The 17,983-nt window shown below is 41.2% G+C and overlaps 1 protein-coding gene and 1 pseudogene across 13 annotated transcripts in view; one reads left to right on the top strand and one right to left on the bottom strand.

The window, feature by feature from the left end:
• The window catches only part of AIG1 (androgen induced 1), a 341,307-nt gene that overhangs the window by 299,473 nt on the left and 23,851 nt on the right, over positions 1-17,983 (top strand). The window contains exon 6 of one of the 13 annotated variants that reach the window (XM_060190365.1): positions 2,793-2,809. The exons of the other annotated variants lie outside the window; for them this stretch is intronic. Coding sequence (XP_060046348.1) covers position 2,793 — 1 coding nt within the window. The 3' untranslated portion in view covers positions 2,794-2,809. Of the gene's footprint in view, positions 1-2,792; positions 2,810-17,983 lie in introns of those variants that run through there. 13 annotated transcript variants of the gene reach the window in all.
• On the bottom strand, positions 5,493-7,296 carry LOC103116016 (sal-like protein 4; annotated as a pseudogene).

The raw sequence follows: 17,983 nt of genomic DNA, 5'->3' as shown, positions 1-17,983 counted from the left end.
AGTTCAAGAAGCCCAAAGGGTCCAAAATAGAATTAGCCCAGACTTAAAGACACCAAGACACATCATATTTAGAAGGAAAAGGAATAAGGATAAAGAAAGGATCCTGAAGGCTGGAAGAGAAAAACAAAGAATCACTCACAGATGAAAACCCATAAGATTAGCAGCAGATTTCTCCACACAAACACTACAGGCTTTCAACCAAGACTACTGTATCCTGCTAGACAGTCATTGCAGACTAGATGGAGGCATAAGCACCTTCTGAGACAAGCAACAGTTGAAAGAATCATCTATCACCAAGCCTGCCCTGAAAGAAGTTCTGAAAGTTCTCCTATAAATAATCAGATCACCATAAACATACCATATATCAGAAGACTCTAAAAACTACAATAACAGCATTAAAATATCTTCAATCTATAATATCAATAAGTGTCAATGGCCTGAGTTCACCTATTAAAAGGCACAGAGTAGGAAGATGCATCAGAAAACACAACCCAACCATATGTTGTCAGAAGGAATCCCACCTAACTCAATAAGACAAACACAGACTCCAAGTGAAAGGATGGAAAACTATCATACAAGCCAATGGACCACAAAAAGGACAGGAACAACTATGCTCATACCTGACATGATAGACCTTAAAATAAATAAAATTAAAAATATAGTGTTCAGAAGATCAATCAACCAAGAGGACTTAATAATTATCAACATCTATGCACCCAAGAAGAGGCCATCTAAATACATCAAACATCTACTGATAGAGCTACAGCAACACAGTCATCGTAGGGGACTTAAACACCCCACTCTCTCAACTTTACACATCATCCAATCAGAAAACCAATAAAGAAACAAGGGAACTAAATGAAGAAATAGGTAAACTAGAACTATTGGGCATTTTCAGAGTAAAAAATGGTGATTTCACCATTTTCAGCCTATCTTGGATGGAGCTTGAAGAAATGATGTTAAGTGAAATAAATCAGAAACAGAAGGATGAATATGGAATGATCTCATTCACAGGCAGAAGTTGAAAAATAAGATCAGAAGAGAAAACACAAGTAGAACCTGTACTGGAGTTGGTGTGTTACACCAAAATAAAAGACTCAGGGTGGGGGAGGTGAGAGTACTTGTCCTGGAACAGGATGACAGAGGAACTAGCAGGGGTTGTATTGTTGTGTGGAAAAATAAGAAATGTTATGCATGTAAAAACTATTGCATTTACTGTTGAAAACATTAATCCCCCAATAAAGAAATTTTTAATTTATATTTTTATTAGTGATTTAATAATGATTGACAATATTGTAAGATAAGAGGGGTACAATTTCATACAATTCAGTTCCCACCACAAGAATTCCATATCCTCTCCTCTCCATTAGAAGTTTTCCTATCCCCCAATAAAGAAATTTTTAAAAAAATGTCTGAATCTGTTTTGCTGTGACCACACCATTGTATATATATATCTTTGCCAGTTTCTTTCCATATCTCTACTGCCAGGTGCAGTGAATTAGCCTGAAAGTTGCTTTTCTCCCCAGATAATGATTTTCCATTGTAAATTTTTTTTTCTTATACTTCCAACTTTCCATCATTAGGTCATCATTGCTCTGCCCCAGAAGTCTTCCAAATTTATTCTTTTTCTTAAATTTTTTGTTATCTTTATTTATTTATTGAATAGAGAAATCCAGAAATCAAGAGGGAAGGGGTGATAGAGAGGGAAAGAGACAGAGAGACACCTGCAGCCCTGCTCCACCACTTGCAAAGCTTTCCCCCTGCAGGTCGGGACCGGGGGCTCAAACTCAGGTCCTTGTGCATGGTAACGTGTGCGCTTAACTAGGTGCGCCACCACCCGGGCCCTCAAATGTTATTCTTACATTCATTGAAATGAGTACAAATGGAGATACATTTAATAAAATGTACAATCACAGGAATCTTACACCATTACATATATGTATGTATGTATTCATGAGTGTACATACATGATAATTAATATTTAGGCTAAAATTAAAATTGGTATCATTACCATACACATAAGTTATTTGGGCACTAAGATGAGAAGACCTTAGAATGAGACAAAAATTGAAAGTCATTCAAGAACTGAGAATTCTCCACAAATAAATGAGCAAGACCATAAGTCATTTTTGTGCAGAAAATTTAGTCCTGATTATTTCAAGGAAACAAATGGTGAAAGGATAACTTGTTAGAATAAGTGCATGCATCATTCACACCAACACAGGTGAAACCCCTCATAGCAGGACTTCTATATCTAAGGTGGTTTCATGACCCATCAAGTTAAACTTAAAAGGCAAGAGAACATTTGTTTTTAGAGTCAGTATTGAATGCCTTTTTTTTTTTTTTCAGAAAAACAAGTCTTATGTAGAAGAAAAAAAAAAGAAAAAGAAAGAATAAAGGGAAGGAGGTGTCTGATGCATATTTTATTGCTTTGCCAAGCTTTTGAACTGCTTATTTAATCTAGTTCCAGTTACTTTGTGAAATGGGCATAATCATAGTTCTTAAGGTATATAAAGGGGAATATATATCAGAATAGCTATCCAGTTCTCTTACTTTGGAAGTATAAATTCCCGTTTTCTGTGCTTAAATATGCTCATTTAAATGCTACATACTGATGGTTAGCTACAGCATAAGCATTTCTAAGCAGTCTATATGATGTGATATGTACAAAGATGTCTTGTGAGATGTAAAGAACTCTAGGGCTAAACCAACTAGGGCCAGTAAATCAAATTCAGTCCACCACCTTTTAAATATAAACATTTCTTTTTGTAATAATTATTTATTTTTACTAGAGACAGAACGGGAAGCTAGGAAGAAAAAGACCTGCAGATGGGGACTCAGGACTTGGATCCACGTCCTTGCTCACTGTAACATGTGAGCTCTACTGTGTGCACCACTGCCCATCACCAACCCACCACCATTTAAATTTTTGTATGTTTGTTTTTTTCTATGACCCACCAGTTGAGTGTGGTTTTTATTTTTTTTAAGGGGCTGGAATAGATTAAAAGAAGATGAATATTCTGTGGCATGTGAAAATAATTTAAAAACTCAAATGTTTGTGTCTACAAATCAATTTTTATTGAAGCACAACCACACTCATTCTTTTATGTACTGCTTGAAGTTTTTGCACAATAGACAGAGTTGCACGCTGGGATGGATACTATATGGCTCATGAAATTGAAAAAATCTACTCTCTGAAAGGTTTACAGACAAAACAACAGTGTGTATGAGTTGAGTTCACAAAGTGTCATATAGTAAAAACTCAATCATATGAGGTTTTACTGTTTTTATTTAATTCAAGAAAGTCATCATAGAGTACATACTAGGTGGCCTTTGAAATACTGCACAGACTATCACCATGTAATATAATAAATATGTTCATTGCAATATGCCTGTACTCATTTGACAACCAATAAGCAAACAGATAATTGAAAATGTGTATACTGTATGGCTGTGGATAAGAAAAATTAAGGAATAAAGAAAAACATTTTCAGGATAGGGACTTGCAGTTTTTAAATAGGGTAGCCTGAGAAGATCTAATTGAAAGGTAACATATAAGCTACAACATGGAGGACACAAATGAACCTTGGGGAGAACTGAATGTGTATGTAATAAAATAGGCAATTCTAGAAGCCTTATGACACTATTATATGCATATACAGAGCCAATGAAATATTTCACTTGGATAGTGTGCCACTTTTCCATGTTCTTGACCCTAACCCCACTACATTGAAGGAAACTTTGATGCTGTGATAAATCTATCTATATAATTAAATAAGGTGTATATAAGGCTGAGGAACAAAGAGTGTTTGGTGTGCCCACACAAGGTATCTGTGGCTGACATGGAGTAAATAAGGGGGAGAATAGTATAAGAAAATCTGGAGCATATCACCAGGCCACATTAAGCTGCTACTGACTTGTTACTGTAGATTGTCTCCAGAGGTGCCAAGCCTGAGAAGTCAACCTTTCTCTAAACTAGTGAGATCTTTCCTAACACAAAGTACTATCTAGTTCCATTTCAGATGGCATGTTATCTAGCAAAGTTACAGATACTAGATACAGGGCCTAGGGTACTGAGTACAGATGTACATCTATCTATAAACAAGGGGCAGTCATATACCTCAAAGTAAAAGTGCTTATTAGCCCTCTGTGATTAGATTTAGACCTAATAAGCCTATCATTCTAGAAGAATGGCCTAAAGAAGGCATCATCAGTTCTCTCGATTAGTGAGCCCTGCAATCTAGTAGAAAGCTCTAAAGAAAGCTGATCCCATAAACCTAATACTGACTACTCCATCATCTGTGGTCCTAGTCCAGGAATCCTTGGATTCCCACATAGATATGATGGACCTAGACCTCTAATAGAACCCTATCTCCATCATCATTGGTCACTTCCATCAGAAACATCAGCATAAGCCCTCTTGTGCACCACTCTAGGAACTTATCCTCTCTATAAAGTAACAATGGTAGGGACTGCCCCAGTCTCCAAAGAGAAGCTGAGTCATCCTACCCTGCCACTATAGGAAAACTGGTCCTGAAATGAGTGCACCTAAAATGTCCCCAGCTGTGACCATGGACTGCAAGCTCAGACAGACAAGGAAAGACAGAAACAATCTGGGGAGTATGGATTGACCTGCTAATGCCCATATCCAGCAGAGAAGCAATTATATAAGCCAGAACTCTCACCATCTGCATCCCATAAAGAATGTTGGTCCATAGTCCCAGAGAGGGAGAAATGTTAAGGGAAAATGAACAGAGGACTCTGAACTCCAATTCCATTAGGATCTGGAGAGAAAAGAGGAAAAAAGAATGACACTCAGAAGTAGTAATAGCTGTAGACATTACTTAGAAAAGAAGGCAATACCACAGAAAAAAAATGGCCAGCAGTATACATGTATATATAGATAAATAGATAACTTTATATAGAGAGAGAAATAGTTACAGATAATTATAAATTATAGAGTTAACTCATATCAGTGACCTTGGGAAAACTACTGGTTTCCAATGGAGGGGATGGGAGCACAGAACTCTGGTGGTTAGAAAGGTGCAGTACCCTTCTCAACACATAGTTCTGTACATAAATATTTAGTTGATAAAATTTAAAATAAATAAGAAAAAACAATGTGCCAATTACAATGAAATGTAAGCATAAAAATAAATCTGGAGCATATCTGACTAGGTTAGATGAATCCTTGTAGAACCATCTAGTCAAACTGGATTTACTGTGAGAGATGGAGCAATATTTCTGAACAGAGTAGTGTACAGCTTGACTTGAATTTAATCCAGGTAACTGGCTGCTGTGATGATGAAGGGCCTAAAAATAGACTGTAGCAGAGATAAGAAAACATAAGAAGACTCAGAGTTAGATTATTTCCCCTAGCATCCCAATGCCAGATACTCTCATTATGCTTTCTGTGAGATCTTGCAATAGTACATGGCTTGAGATAACATCAGGAAATATAGATCTTGGGTGCCAGATGGTGACACACCTGGTTAGCTGACTGCAATCTTGTTCTCTTCCAGGAAGTGAGGGAATTGGGGCTTTGGGAGGCCATCAGCAGCAGCTGGTTTTTCCACATCAGTGCTGAGAGCTGACTGGGAACCATCCATCTTAGAGATAGTGGTGTTGATCACCATGGAGCTGGCCCCCAGGGACACTGGGAGAGTTGGGATGCCACCACTCTGGATCACAGAGATCTCATTGGTATACATGGCCAGACCACCATTGAGCATGGTAGTATACTGGTTCTACACCATGGGGTCCACATTCACTGAAGGTGCCAGGGCTTCCTTGGGGTACATCTCAGGGACCCTCTTTGTATCTGTTCCAATCAAAGCCATGATATCCTCAATAACCAGCTTCCTCCCACGTCAGGCAGAGCTATTGTTGGCACCATGTGTCATGTAGTGGACCTTCAGGTTGCCTTTGGTGGTAAAAGCTTGCCCACAAATGTTGCAGACAAAGGGCTTCTCTCCAGTATGAGTTTGCTCATGAATCTGAAGAGCATTGGCAGATGAGAAGCTCTTCCCACATCGAGTGCAGCCGTGCTGCTTGGTCTTTGGGCATGACTGGGTGGCTAACAGAGGTGTCACATGGGGACATGGTTGCAGATCCAACAAATGCACTGGGAATTTCAACTTTGACATAGGTTGGCGGGGATCATATAAATGCTGGTGGGAGACTGCTCCCACACTTGTACTTGTAAAGAATGGCCTCATCTTTGGGTTTGACTTCCCCCGGGAGATGTTCGGGGGCTTTCCTTTCCCCTTCTTGGATGGATCTAAGACCACAGTGGAGAACAGGTTCTGGAAGAGCACAGAGCCTGGGGTCTGAGGTAGCAAAGCACCAGGGAGGCATGACATGACATTGGGGAGCACCCTGGTCCCATCTGGCTTCACAGCAAAGGACGTCAGCCCAGGGAACCCAGAACTGGTTGTGGAAGGGAGGTTGGCATGAGGTAGCTTGGCTTGCTTCAAGGCATCCAGAGACAAACCTTGGTCTTCATCTTTCTGGTTGAGCAAAGCCACGGCTGCAGACACCTGCTGGGACACGTGGCCACCTAAGATTTTGAGGGCATCAGCACCAGACTCGCCAGATTGGAGGTTGTCTGAGGCCCACATGTCCATGTAGTTGCGGATATGCTCAGTGAGCTGGAGCTGGTGAAGCTGCTGCTGCTGCAGACACAGGAGCTGTTCCAAGACCCACAGGAAGTTGTTGGCGCCAGGCAAGGGGGAGAGCTGGTTCGCTGTTGCCTTGGTGCCCTGTAGGGCTTGGAGAGTGACATTAGTGCTGGCCACTTTGCCTTTGGATAGATAGTTTATGTTCTGGGGTATGGGTGGCAGGCTGGGCTCTGTCTTTAAGTACATGACAGGCTCTGTGCTTGGCTTCTCCTTCCTGTCCCCTGAGCTGCTGCTGTCCTCCTCCTTGTGTCCATCCTTGTTACCAGGGCTTAGTGGCTGGTGGCTCAGCATAGTCTCTGGGAAGTCTTCTGAAGGCACTGGCCCTTCACTGTCATTCATAATGAGGACAGGTAGATTTTTAGTGCAATTTTTCTTATGCTCTAAGAACTCACAGAAGCTGAAGACCTCTGCACAGCACTTGTCACAGATGTGAGTATCCTCCCTGCGGGGCCGCTTCACCACTGCACCATTACCATTCATGTCATCACTGCTTCCAGGGTGGTTCAAAGAAGCACCCGGTGGCGGCTGCATCTGTGAAATCTGCTGTGGGCTGTGGCTCACCCTGGTCCTACTCTGAGTTGATGTGTTGAGGTTTCGCCTGCTTGCACCTTGACATGGTGCGAGCATCAGGGCGCCCTGGGAGAACCGTGCCAATGGAGCCCACTCCGCCACAAGTTCCTGGAGTTAGGAAATTTACCCCCCTTCGGCCAGAATGCACACGTCCCAGTAACTCTTCTTTTTTTTTTTCCTGCCTCCAGGGTTATCGCTGGGGCTCCTAGAGGCTATTTTTTCCCTTTGTTGCCTTTGTTGTTTGTCATTGTTGTTATTACTATTACTATTGTTGTTATTGGATAGGACAGAGAGAAATCGAGAGAGCAGGGGAAGACAGAGAGAGGGAGAGAAAGACAGACACTTGCACACCTGCTTCACCACTGGTGAAGGGACCCCTCTGAAGGTGAAGAGCTGGAGGCTCGAACCGGGATCCTTATGCTGGTCCTTGCTCTTTGCACCATGTGCACTTAACCCACTGTACTACCACCTGGCCCCCAATAGTGACTACTTCTAAGATATCTAAGATATTTGCCTGGACCTATACCCATGAATTTTTGCATGCATTCCCTCTTGAGAACCTAGTCCTCCCCTCCTCTGCTCCCTCCACCCCATATACATACTTTGCAGTAAGAGAGCCAACAATTCCAATGTTTGTATCACAAACTATTCTCCCAGGGAAGTATACCCCTGTCTCTTTGTTGGGACTCTGGCGGGGTGATCTCCAGGGGAAAGGCAAGGGACAACATGAATTAAAGACACCAGGGAGACCTGCAGCGTGCTCAGACCTCAGATCTCAAGTTTCAGGTCTCAGGTCTCGTTTATTAGCAGGTGGGCAAGGTTTAAGTAGAAAACCAAACAAAGAACATTATTCAAATTTGTCAGAAATTACAGGTTTCTTAAAGGTCAGCTTGCCCCTATGGTAGGGAGCTGGTATGACAAGAATTGATGCAGATACATAAAGGTCAAGATAATTAGTCTCCTGATGCAGGCATTTAATTACACAAAGGAGTTTGAGGAGAGGAGAGGGGTTGAACCAATTAAGGCAAGATAGAGAGAAGATAAGCAAGGTTTGACGCAAATTGAGGACATCAAACGGCACTGTTAGGAGTGTGTGATAAGGTGTGTTCTCCTCTGTGAACTTTGAGTAAGTGAATCTTAAAGTAGGCGGCCATGTGGCCTGTAGTTAATGGGGAGAAGTATTGGGGTTTCTGTGGGCCTGAGAATCAAGAAGGAAATAACTAAGTCTGAGTTTCTCCCCTTTTGCTCACCTCGGTTGAGAGAGACTATCAAAGAGGGTATCTTCTCAGACCTCCATCCAAGAATGGGGGAGTTCTCTCCCTAAGCTCTATCAAGCTTACACATAGTCCCAACACCTCATAATTACAAGTGTTTCTTTTTCGCGTGGCTAAGGAAATATTCAACTGAAAGCACAGAGTTTATAAGCCTACAGCTACAGCTACTATTTTGATTGCTTGAATGGTGTTCTGATGCCTCTTCCCACCCTTCTCTTTGTCCCTCTTTAGCTTTATTTCTCCCTTCCTCTCTCACTCTTTGTGTTAACTTATGAAATAAATCATAATCTCAATTCTGACTTTCTATGCAACAAGCAAAAGAATCAGTTCATTGATAACAACAGCATCATTGAAATACTAGAACAGAGAAGTACACTCTAAGGGGTGATGTGCAGTTGGCAATTGGATGTAAATTCTGCAATTCTGGGAGAGGTCAAGGCTGGAGATACATATTTAGGACTCATCTTCAGATAGAATGTTATTATGATTGTATTGTCCAGTACTGTTGTTATGATTATATTATCCAGTACTATTGGATGAGTCTGTACTGACCAAAAGTATATTGAAAACAATATCTAGTGAGTTAAAGACCTGACATCAGAGACCCTATGAAAAGCTGCATGTGAAGTTTTGATTCTACGAGAAGCAAGTACAATATCAAGAACAAGTATAAAAAATATAACTAGCATGTATAATTTGATTACTACTAAATTATATAATTTTTCAGTAAGTTAGATTGTAAGTGTGTATACAAAACCAGGTACAATTGTATGGTATTACATTTTGGAGGTGAGATACATTAGTATCTTAAGGGATATTAATGAACCACTGAATGAGCACACAAGACATTCTTGCAATAGTTACCTAGATTATACAAGATTAGCAAGATAAGACTAATTTATGTAGAAATATCATGTATCAGAATCAAATTGGCTAATTCTTTTTTTTTGCAGTTTTCTTTTTAATGTTGAAAAACCAGTAGAGATAATTTTATTTAGTTAGTTTTTTATTTTTTATTTATAAAAAGGAAACACTGACAAAAGCATAGGATAAGAGGGGTACAACTCCACACAGTTCCCAACACCAGAACTCTGTATCCCATCCCCTCCCTTGATACCTTTCCTATTGTTTAACCCTCTGGGAGTATGGACCCAAGTTTATTGTGGGATACAGAAGGTGGAAGGTCTGGCTTCTGTAATTGCTTCTCCACTGAACATGGGCATTGACTGGTCGATCCATACTACCAACCTGTCTCTCTCTTTCCCTAAAAGGGAGGGGTTCTGGGAAGTCAGAGCTTCAGGACATATTGGTGGGGTTGTCTGTTCAGGGAAGTCTGGTTGGCATCATGCTGGCAACTGGAACCTGGTGGCTGAAAAGAGAGTTAGTACACAAAGCCAAACAAATTGTTGACCAGTCATGGACCTATAGGCTGGAATAGTGCAGATGAAGTGTTGGGGGTTCCTCCATTTTGTAGATAGCTAGCAGGCATATTTTAGTTATATTCCAAATGGCCTGTGGCTATACTAGTTTGTTTTTTTTACCCCTGAGCCTGAAATCTGATATGCAGGTTGATCCAAGTTATTGTCTGGGGAGATGATGTCATGGCTGGAAGAAGGACCAAAAAGCTGGATCAGGGAAGAGAGTAGCTCCCAAATATGGGAAAGGTGTATAAATATTGTTGGCTGTAAACCCCATTGATTTGATCTGACCTGGGGTCGATTTCAGCTTAGGAGCCTATGTGACCTCTGCATCCCTGTAGATTTGAGCTCACATTCTGTAGTCATAAGTAGGAACATTCCAAGCTGCCCCAATATCAGGACCCATCTTCCTCAGGTGTAGCATAGAGTAGGTTGTCCAGCTTCCCTTCGGAGGATTGAACATTCTCTACCATTGTTGATCCAAGTTGAGGGCAAGATTCTATGAGGGCCCACAGAGGGATCTATTTTGTTGTTCCTGATAGAGATGACCAGTAATAGTAGAGTGAGGGATTTATTCGAGGTCTAGACCCATCATGTCTGTTTTTGAATCTCACAACTCCGGGAATAGGGCCCCAGCTGATGGGGTGGCCTGATAGTAACTCAAGAGTCATCGTTAAAGTATGCCAGTCTCTTGCCCTTACTCAGCTTTTGCAGTCCTTGCTTTGATAAGGTTAGCTTTGGAGTGAGTGAGGGAAGTGTAATAGAAAGTAGTTGAGGAAGGTATCTAAGTCCAAGTGGACACTATTTCATTAGGAACTTTATACTGACTCACTGCAGCGTATTGTGTACTTTTGCTTTCAGGTATATATTTTGCCCTAATTTATGAATACATGTGAACATATGCTCTATCTCATGGGACCTGTACTATATGTAGATTTTGGGACTTTGTTAGGAAGTGAACCACCTGGAATGGAATTGGAGAATCCTTTGAGAAAGGAAAGGTCTCACCTGAGTAATGAGGCTGAAAGTTTGACATTGCACACCTGATGACATCTCAGTATAGTCTGAAGTAAAGTATGCTGAGGTGGTACTCATTGCACTGATTAGGCTGGGATCAGCAGATGCAGTATAAGTTGGTATGAATTGGTAGAAACATGCAGGAATGTTGATATTCTTCGTGTTGGTTTGGCCCCCTTCCCCCTACCTCTGAGAGAAATGGTTTGGTCCTTGCTAGTTTCACGCCCCTCTTTCTCCCTGCCCCGTATGCTAAGGACGTCCAGAGTCCCAGCAGCAGCGGAGGAAGAATGATGGGGGAAGCACATGGTGTGGTGATTTGCCCGTTCGTGAATAAAGAAAAAATTGCAGCTTCTCAGCCCAGCCGTGTGTCCTTAAGTCTCTGTCTCTGTCTACCACCGCAATGCTAGCCTGGCCTGCTGGAGCCCCCGAACTTTAACAACAAATGGCACCCACGTGGACCTGACCTGCGCATCTCTCAGATAAGTGAAGACAATTTGGCTACCTATGTACTATGGCCTTCTCTTCTGCTTGTGAAGAGATCTCCAAAGGCCTCTGCCCTTTCTTCACGAGACTGTTTCGCTGTTTCTGGAACATTTATCTCTGGACCACTCTGTGGTTTCTGCCCAATGCCAGCTTGCAGGAGCCCAACGCCAGCCCACATGAGCCGGCTTTCTGCCGCGTGGCGTGGGGCATTGGGCGCCAGCTCCCTCCATGCTGCTCGGCTGCTGGGAGCAGGGCAGCAGACATGGCAGGGCCATGGGTCAGGGCCGTGGCGGCCTATCCTGGCCACCACCCCGGGGCACCTCGACCCACGCCTTCTGCATGGCTGGCCCGCCCGCCCTCGTACTATGAAGTCTGGACAGATCCTGGACCACCCAGAGACCGCGGGCTCCCTGCTGAAACTGGGCCCCTTGGCCGAGATCTCCAGCTTGGGTCTGAAGGCAGACAAGCTAGAACATGCAGAGATTCATCCAGAGATCGCAACCTACAATTCCTAGAAGTGGAGCTGCGCAGGAATGGAGCTGTGCGGGAAGCCACCTCCGGATGGTGACCCCTCCCAACAACTAAGACAGTACAGATCTAAATTCGTGTTTAAAATGACATGTCTTTGCAACAAAGGTTTCTCTCCTTGTGTATTAAAGACCATGTGTATGTGTGTGTTTAAAGTTTGGTAACATCAACTTTAAGGTTAAAAATATAACTTTAAGGCTATATTCTTACCAGACAGAGTTAAATGACAAAAGGTTTTCAACGTAATTCTCATAAAGATAAAATTAACTTACATTTAAAGTCTGAAGTAAAAATTAGTTTAAATATCAATATATTTTAACCAAGTTGGTCTAAACAAAACCTGCACACACCTAGGGTGTGTCTCAATCTTGAATGGGTGTAACAAAAGGTTAAATAGACTTGTTGATATGTAAAACTCTCGATTACCTTCTCTATTAGAAATGGTAGATTACACAATGGCTATGCTAATGATTCTCATGCCTGAGGTTTTCTTTCCTTGATTCTTATGTCTAACTTTTCACATTCTATTGTTTAAACTTTAAACAACCTTAAAATCATTCTAAAAAAGACTTCTAATTGTAATAGAGTTATCAATTGTGATAAGCTTCTAACCTGCTACAAGTTTTGTTTCATAAGTAAGTGAATTGCAGCTGTCAAGTTCTCTACAGAAAAGCAGAATTCCGATGGCTGACATTCCCCATCGAGACAGACATACAACAATTCACCCCTGGCAATTCTTCAGTGGACATCTGCTTTGGACTTCTATCGGACTCACTGGTACACCTCGGACACTTTGCACAAAACTAGCAGCTTCCCTTATGCTGCTGGGTTTCTCAAAGACTGACTGCAGCCATTCCTTGGGACTCTAGGCCTCACCCTCCCCCCATGCTAGAAAATGCCCATCGAGGCAAGTACACCCCCCAGAGGCAGGAAATGTTTTTAAGCTGATAAAATTTTGCCCAGAGGCCAAAAATGGCCCCCTCAGGCCTTCCCTTGGCAGCACACTGGTTCTTGTTGCCCGCTTACATGTTTCTCCATGTTTGTGCCAGTTTCTTTTTTTTGAAAATGCCTGTACTATATAGGTTTCTGTTCACCCCACACCCCTGATACTGTGGTCATTTAGTTAAAAAGAAAAGGGGGAATATGTTGGTATTCTTCGTGTTGGTTTGGTCCCCTTCCCCCTACCTCTGAGAGAAATGGTTTGGTCCTTGCTAGTTTCGCGCGCCTATTTCTCCCCACCCCGTATGCTAAGGACGTCCAGAGTCCCAGCAGCAGCAGAGGAAGAATGATGGGGAAGCACATGGTGTGGTGATTTGCCCGTTCGTGAATAAAGTAAAAACTGCAGCTTCTCAGCCCAGCCGTGTGTCCACGAGTCTCTGTCTCTGTCTACCACCGCAATGCTAGCCTGGCCTGCTGGAACCCCCGAACTTTAACAACACAGGAAAATGAGCCCCACCCTAGAGGTTCCAGGACTGGGGAAAATATAGGCTCTATACAGGAAGTGGCCTCCCACTCCCTTCCTGCTGTCTTAGGGTTTAAGAAGGCAATAGATAGTTATTGCTATAATCACATTATTTGGCAGCTGAGTTAACTTTGAAATATCCCTTCGTTAGGATTTGCTATATCATGCACAACATCACCATAATTTATGTCTCTTGACATTATTTGTATGTAGCTGTAGGCTAATTCTAATCACTTAATTTCCAGTGATTCTCACGATTGGTTCATTAGACTTTTAAAAAAAATCTTGACTAGTTTTGTTTACTTGCTTGAATATTTATTTAAAGTAACCCAAGGAGAACTAATGATATCCCCTTTTCTTTAAAACAATGTTTTGTTTTCTCCAAAACAATATTTCTTAGTTTTTGATTCACTGTTACCTCCCACTCACTAAGGAAGCTAAGTTCCATGTCATGGAAATTCTTGATTATACTAAAATGTGCATAAAAGAACATTTATCTTTTTGTTCATGTATAAATACAGTTTTATCATAACCAACATAAACTATTTTATATAATGACTGCCCAACCCATAGTAAACTCTATTCTATTCTTGTTTTTCATATAAATGAAATAAATATATTCTGACTTATTTCTTTTAATATAGTATCTTCCAGGTTCAGGCCCACTCAAGGACTATTATGAAATTTTCATTCCTCTTTATGATGGAATACTCTTACATTGCATTTATTTACAATGTAAGATGTGTGTGTGTGTGTGTGTGTGTGTGTGTATGCATGCAATGTAAGAAAGATATACAGTTTTGTTCACCATCTGTTGATGGGCACTTGGGTTTTTGTACTTTTTTGGCTATACTCATCTAACTACAAGTTCCCCAAGGGAAAGCTGCCCAGGTTCCTTACCTCAGATATGCATCTATATATGATATCTATATATATATATATATATATCTTCTTACAGATGAATAAAGCCATGAATAGTAATGAAAATGACAACTCCAAAATACCTAAATATAGAAAATGGATCTTCTTCACTTCCCTCAGTCACTCTATCTACTCAACTAACTATACAAAAGTAAGATATATCTCCTTATCTCTTCTGACAGAACCAGCATTATTGCCACCTCTTGATAATCTTTAGAAAAGAAACATTGTATACAATTGGCCAAGAGATACACTGGCCAAAAAATACATATCAACTAAAGGACAATTTTTTTCCCTATGATAGCCTTTATTAGAATCATAAAACAAGCAAATGCAGTAAAACTTCAGGTTAACTTAGACAACATCCTAGATCTATTTTTTCTCTAACTTGAAGCCAGACTCCATAAATCTAATACTAGTTCGGATACAACAAATGACACAGTGCTTTACTAACTGGGAGAAAGTCTAACCTTATCACATAAAGAAAGGACTATAAATGCTGGAAAAGGGCAAGAAACTGGATCACTTGATGGCCTTTTTGGTCAATACCAGGCCTCCCCAACATCTGGGGGCCCTATTCAGGGAATCTTTGAATTCCTCCATAGACAATATGGACCTAGATCCCTTTCTCCATCATCACTGGTCACTTTTATCAGGAACGTCATCATAAGCCCTCTTGTGGGCCTTTCCAGGATCAGGCCCTCTTAACAATAAAGTAGCAATGGCTACTGCCCCACTCTCCTACTCTGCCACTCAAGGAAGACTGAACCTGAAATGAGTGCAGCCTATAATGTCCCAGCTGTGACCATGGAATGCAAGCTCAGAATGACAAGGACTCAGAGGTTACATAGACTCCTGTGCTAAATATGAATATATACTAGGCCAGATCAGTGAGAAAAAGAGTTAATTGTATTTGTATACTTTTCTCATACTTGGGATCTGTTCTCTGCCCTAATCCAGCTTTTGTGTCTTATTCTCAACTTTGACACGATCTTCCCAGACAATACTTTTAGTCCACCTCTCTGTTAGCTATCAAGCTCTGGCAAAAATTACTAAAGTCATGGGTCCCTTGGAATACCTAAAATAGACCTCCTACCTTCTTTCTACCCTAATGTCCATAATCTTATTTGTTCTATTCCTACATTTTGGTTCCTGTTTATTAAACATTTTGTCCTGCTTCATGTCTTACCACCTTTTAGCCACCAAGCTGCAGATGCTACTATGGTTCCATCCTGACTACCTTGAACAGATGACCTCACCAGTGTGTCTTAGAACTTCACCTCTCCAGAGCCCTACCAACTAGGGAAAGATAGAAGCAGGCTGTGGGTATAGATTAGCCTACCAATGTCCATGTCCAGTAGAGAAGCAATTATAGAAGCCAAAGCTCCCACCTTCTGCACTCCAAAAAGAAATTTGGTCCATACTCCCAGAGGGGAAGAAATATTAGAAGAAGATGACCAGAGAGCTCTATACTTAATTCCATCAGGACCTACAGAGAAAAAAAGTAAAAAATGAAAGACATTTGGAAATAGTTAATAAGTTTGTATTTATGACTTAGAAAGGAAAAGAAGGCAGGACCTAGATAAAAATGGGCATATAAATATAAATAGTTATAGAAATAAGTGTCAACCCATATCTGTGACCTTGGAAGAACTATTTCAGTTTCCAATGATGGGAATAGGGACACAGAACTCTGTTGGTAGGTACAGTGTGGAATTATATCCCTATTATCTCAATAGTTTTGTAAATCAATATTAAATCACTAATACAAACTTTTATTTTTTATTTTTTTTATTCCCTTTTGTTGCCCTTGTTGTTTTTTTATTGTTGTAGTTATTATTGTTGTTGTCATTGTTGGATAGGACAGAGAGAAATGGAGAGAGGAGGGGAAGACAGAGAGGAGGAGAGAAAGATAGACACCTGCAGACCTGCTTCACCGCCTGTGAAGCGACTCCCCTGCAGGTGGGGAGCCGGGGTTCGAACCAGGATCTTTATGCCGGTCCTTGTGCTTTGCACCACCTGCGCTTAACCTGCTGCGCTACAGCCCGACTCCCTAATACAAACTTTTAAAGTGAAAGAAAAAAAGAAAATGAATCTTTACTCCCAATATAATGATATTATTTCACTTGGTCTCTAAAATGGACAATGATTTATAAAGTAGTGCTTTGAAAACATCTTTTAGCAGTTGCATCAGGACCAAATCAAGAAGGCAAATATTCTGAGTTACAGTTCTATAAAAAGTGAAAATAATTGATACTGCTATTCCCACTGAGCCTAAATATTTCTGGGACACAAATAGAATAATTATGTATATAACTCTTTTAACAGTGGGGCCAGGAGGTGGGGCACCTGGTTAAGCACACACATTATATTATGCAGGACCCATGTTCAAGCCCCTGGACCCCACCTGAAAGGGAAAAGCTTCTCATGTGTGGTGAAGCAGGACTACAGGTGTTTCTTTCCTCCTCCCCTATAAATTCCTTTATGTTCTTTTTAATATCAACATATATATTTGATTCTTGGTCAAATGGTTTACTGACATTTGTTACAATCAGAATTGAAACAATGGCATGTATAAAGCAATGAGTAAAATGGTATTTTCATTACATTCCAGTGTGTCATTAAAAATTCCATCCCCTGCTTTAAAGTGGGCAGGACATGTGGACTCAGCGGAGCAGCTAAGTCATTTCAACTAAAATCACTCTCTAATTCAACATACAGGTTTGACCCACCCTCATTTCAAGATCTGGCACAAGTAGTATCTCTTTTTAAAGGATTTTTAAACATGTTTATTTATTGGATAGAGACAGAAAGAAATTGAGATGAGAGGAGGAGACAGAAAGGGAGAGAGACAGGAAACACCTGCAGCACTGCTTCACCACTCGTGAAGCTTTCTCCCTTGCAGGTGGAGACCAGTGGCTTGAATGTGTGCACTATAATGTGTGTGCTTAACCAGGCACACCACCACCTGGACCCCACAAGTGGTATCTTATCACTTGTTTTCTTCTTTTTTCTCTGGCATTGTTTTCCAGATTGGCTCCTTAATGTTGCTGATAACTATTCTAATTTTGTCTTTGTAACCGCCATAGCAACTCCTTCAGGTAAGTTTCACTGAATATACTCCAAATAGACATCTGCTGAACTTCCAGTTAGATCTTCTAACTCTAGACATCTGTGAAATGTCCTCATTTCATAATGAACTCTGTGCTTCTTAAAAATATGCACTAGGGAGTCGGGCTGTAGCGCAGCGGGTTAAGCGCAGGTGGCGCAAAGCACAAGGACTGGCATAAGGATCCCGGTTCGAACCCCGGCTCCCCACCTGCAGGGGAGTCGCTTCACAGGCGGTGAAGCAGGTCTGCAGGTGTCTATCTTTCTCTCCTCCTCTCTGTCTTCCCCTCCTCTCTCCATTTCTCTCTGTCCTATCCAACAATGACAACAACAATAATAATAACTACAACCATAAAACAACAAGGGCAACAAAAGGGAATAAATAAATAAAATAAATATTAAAAAATATATATATATGCACTAATGGGGGTCGGATGGTAGTGCATCGGGTTAAGCGCAGGTGGCTCAAAGTGCAAGGCCCAACATAAGGATCCCGGTTTGAGCCCCCAGCTCCCCACCTGC

Source organism: Erinaceus europaeus, chromosome 4, assembly GCF_950295315.1.
Source record: "Erinaceus europaeus chromosome 4, mEriEur2.1, whole genome shotgun sequence".
Classification (NCBI taxonomy): domain Eukaryota; kingdom Metazoa; phylum Chordata; class Mammalia; order Eulipotyphla; family Erinaceidae; genus Erinaceus; species Erinaceus europaeus.
The sequence above is the reverse complement of the archived record's forward strand: the minus strand, read 5'-3'. Positions and strand labels throughout refer to the sequence as shown.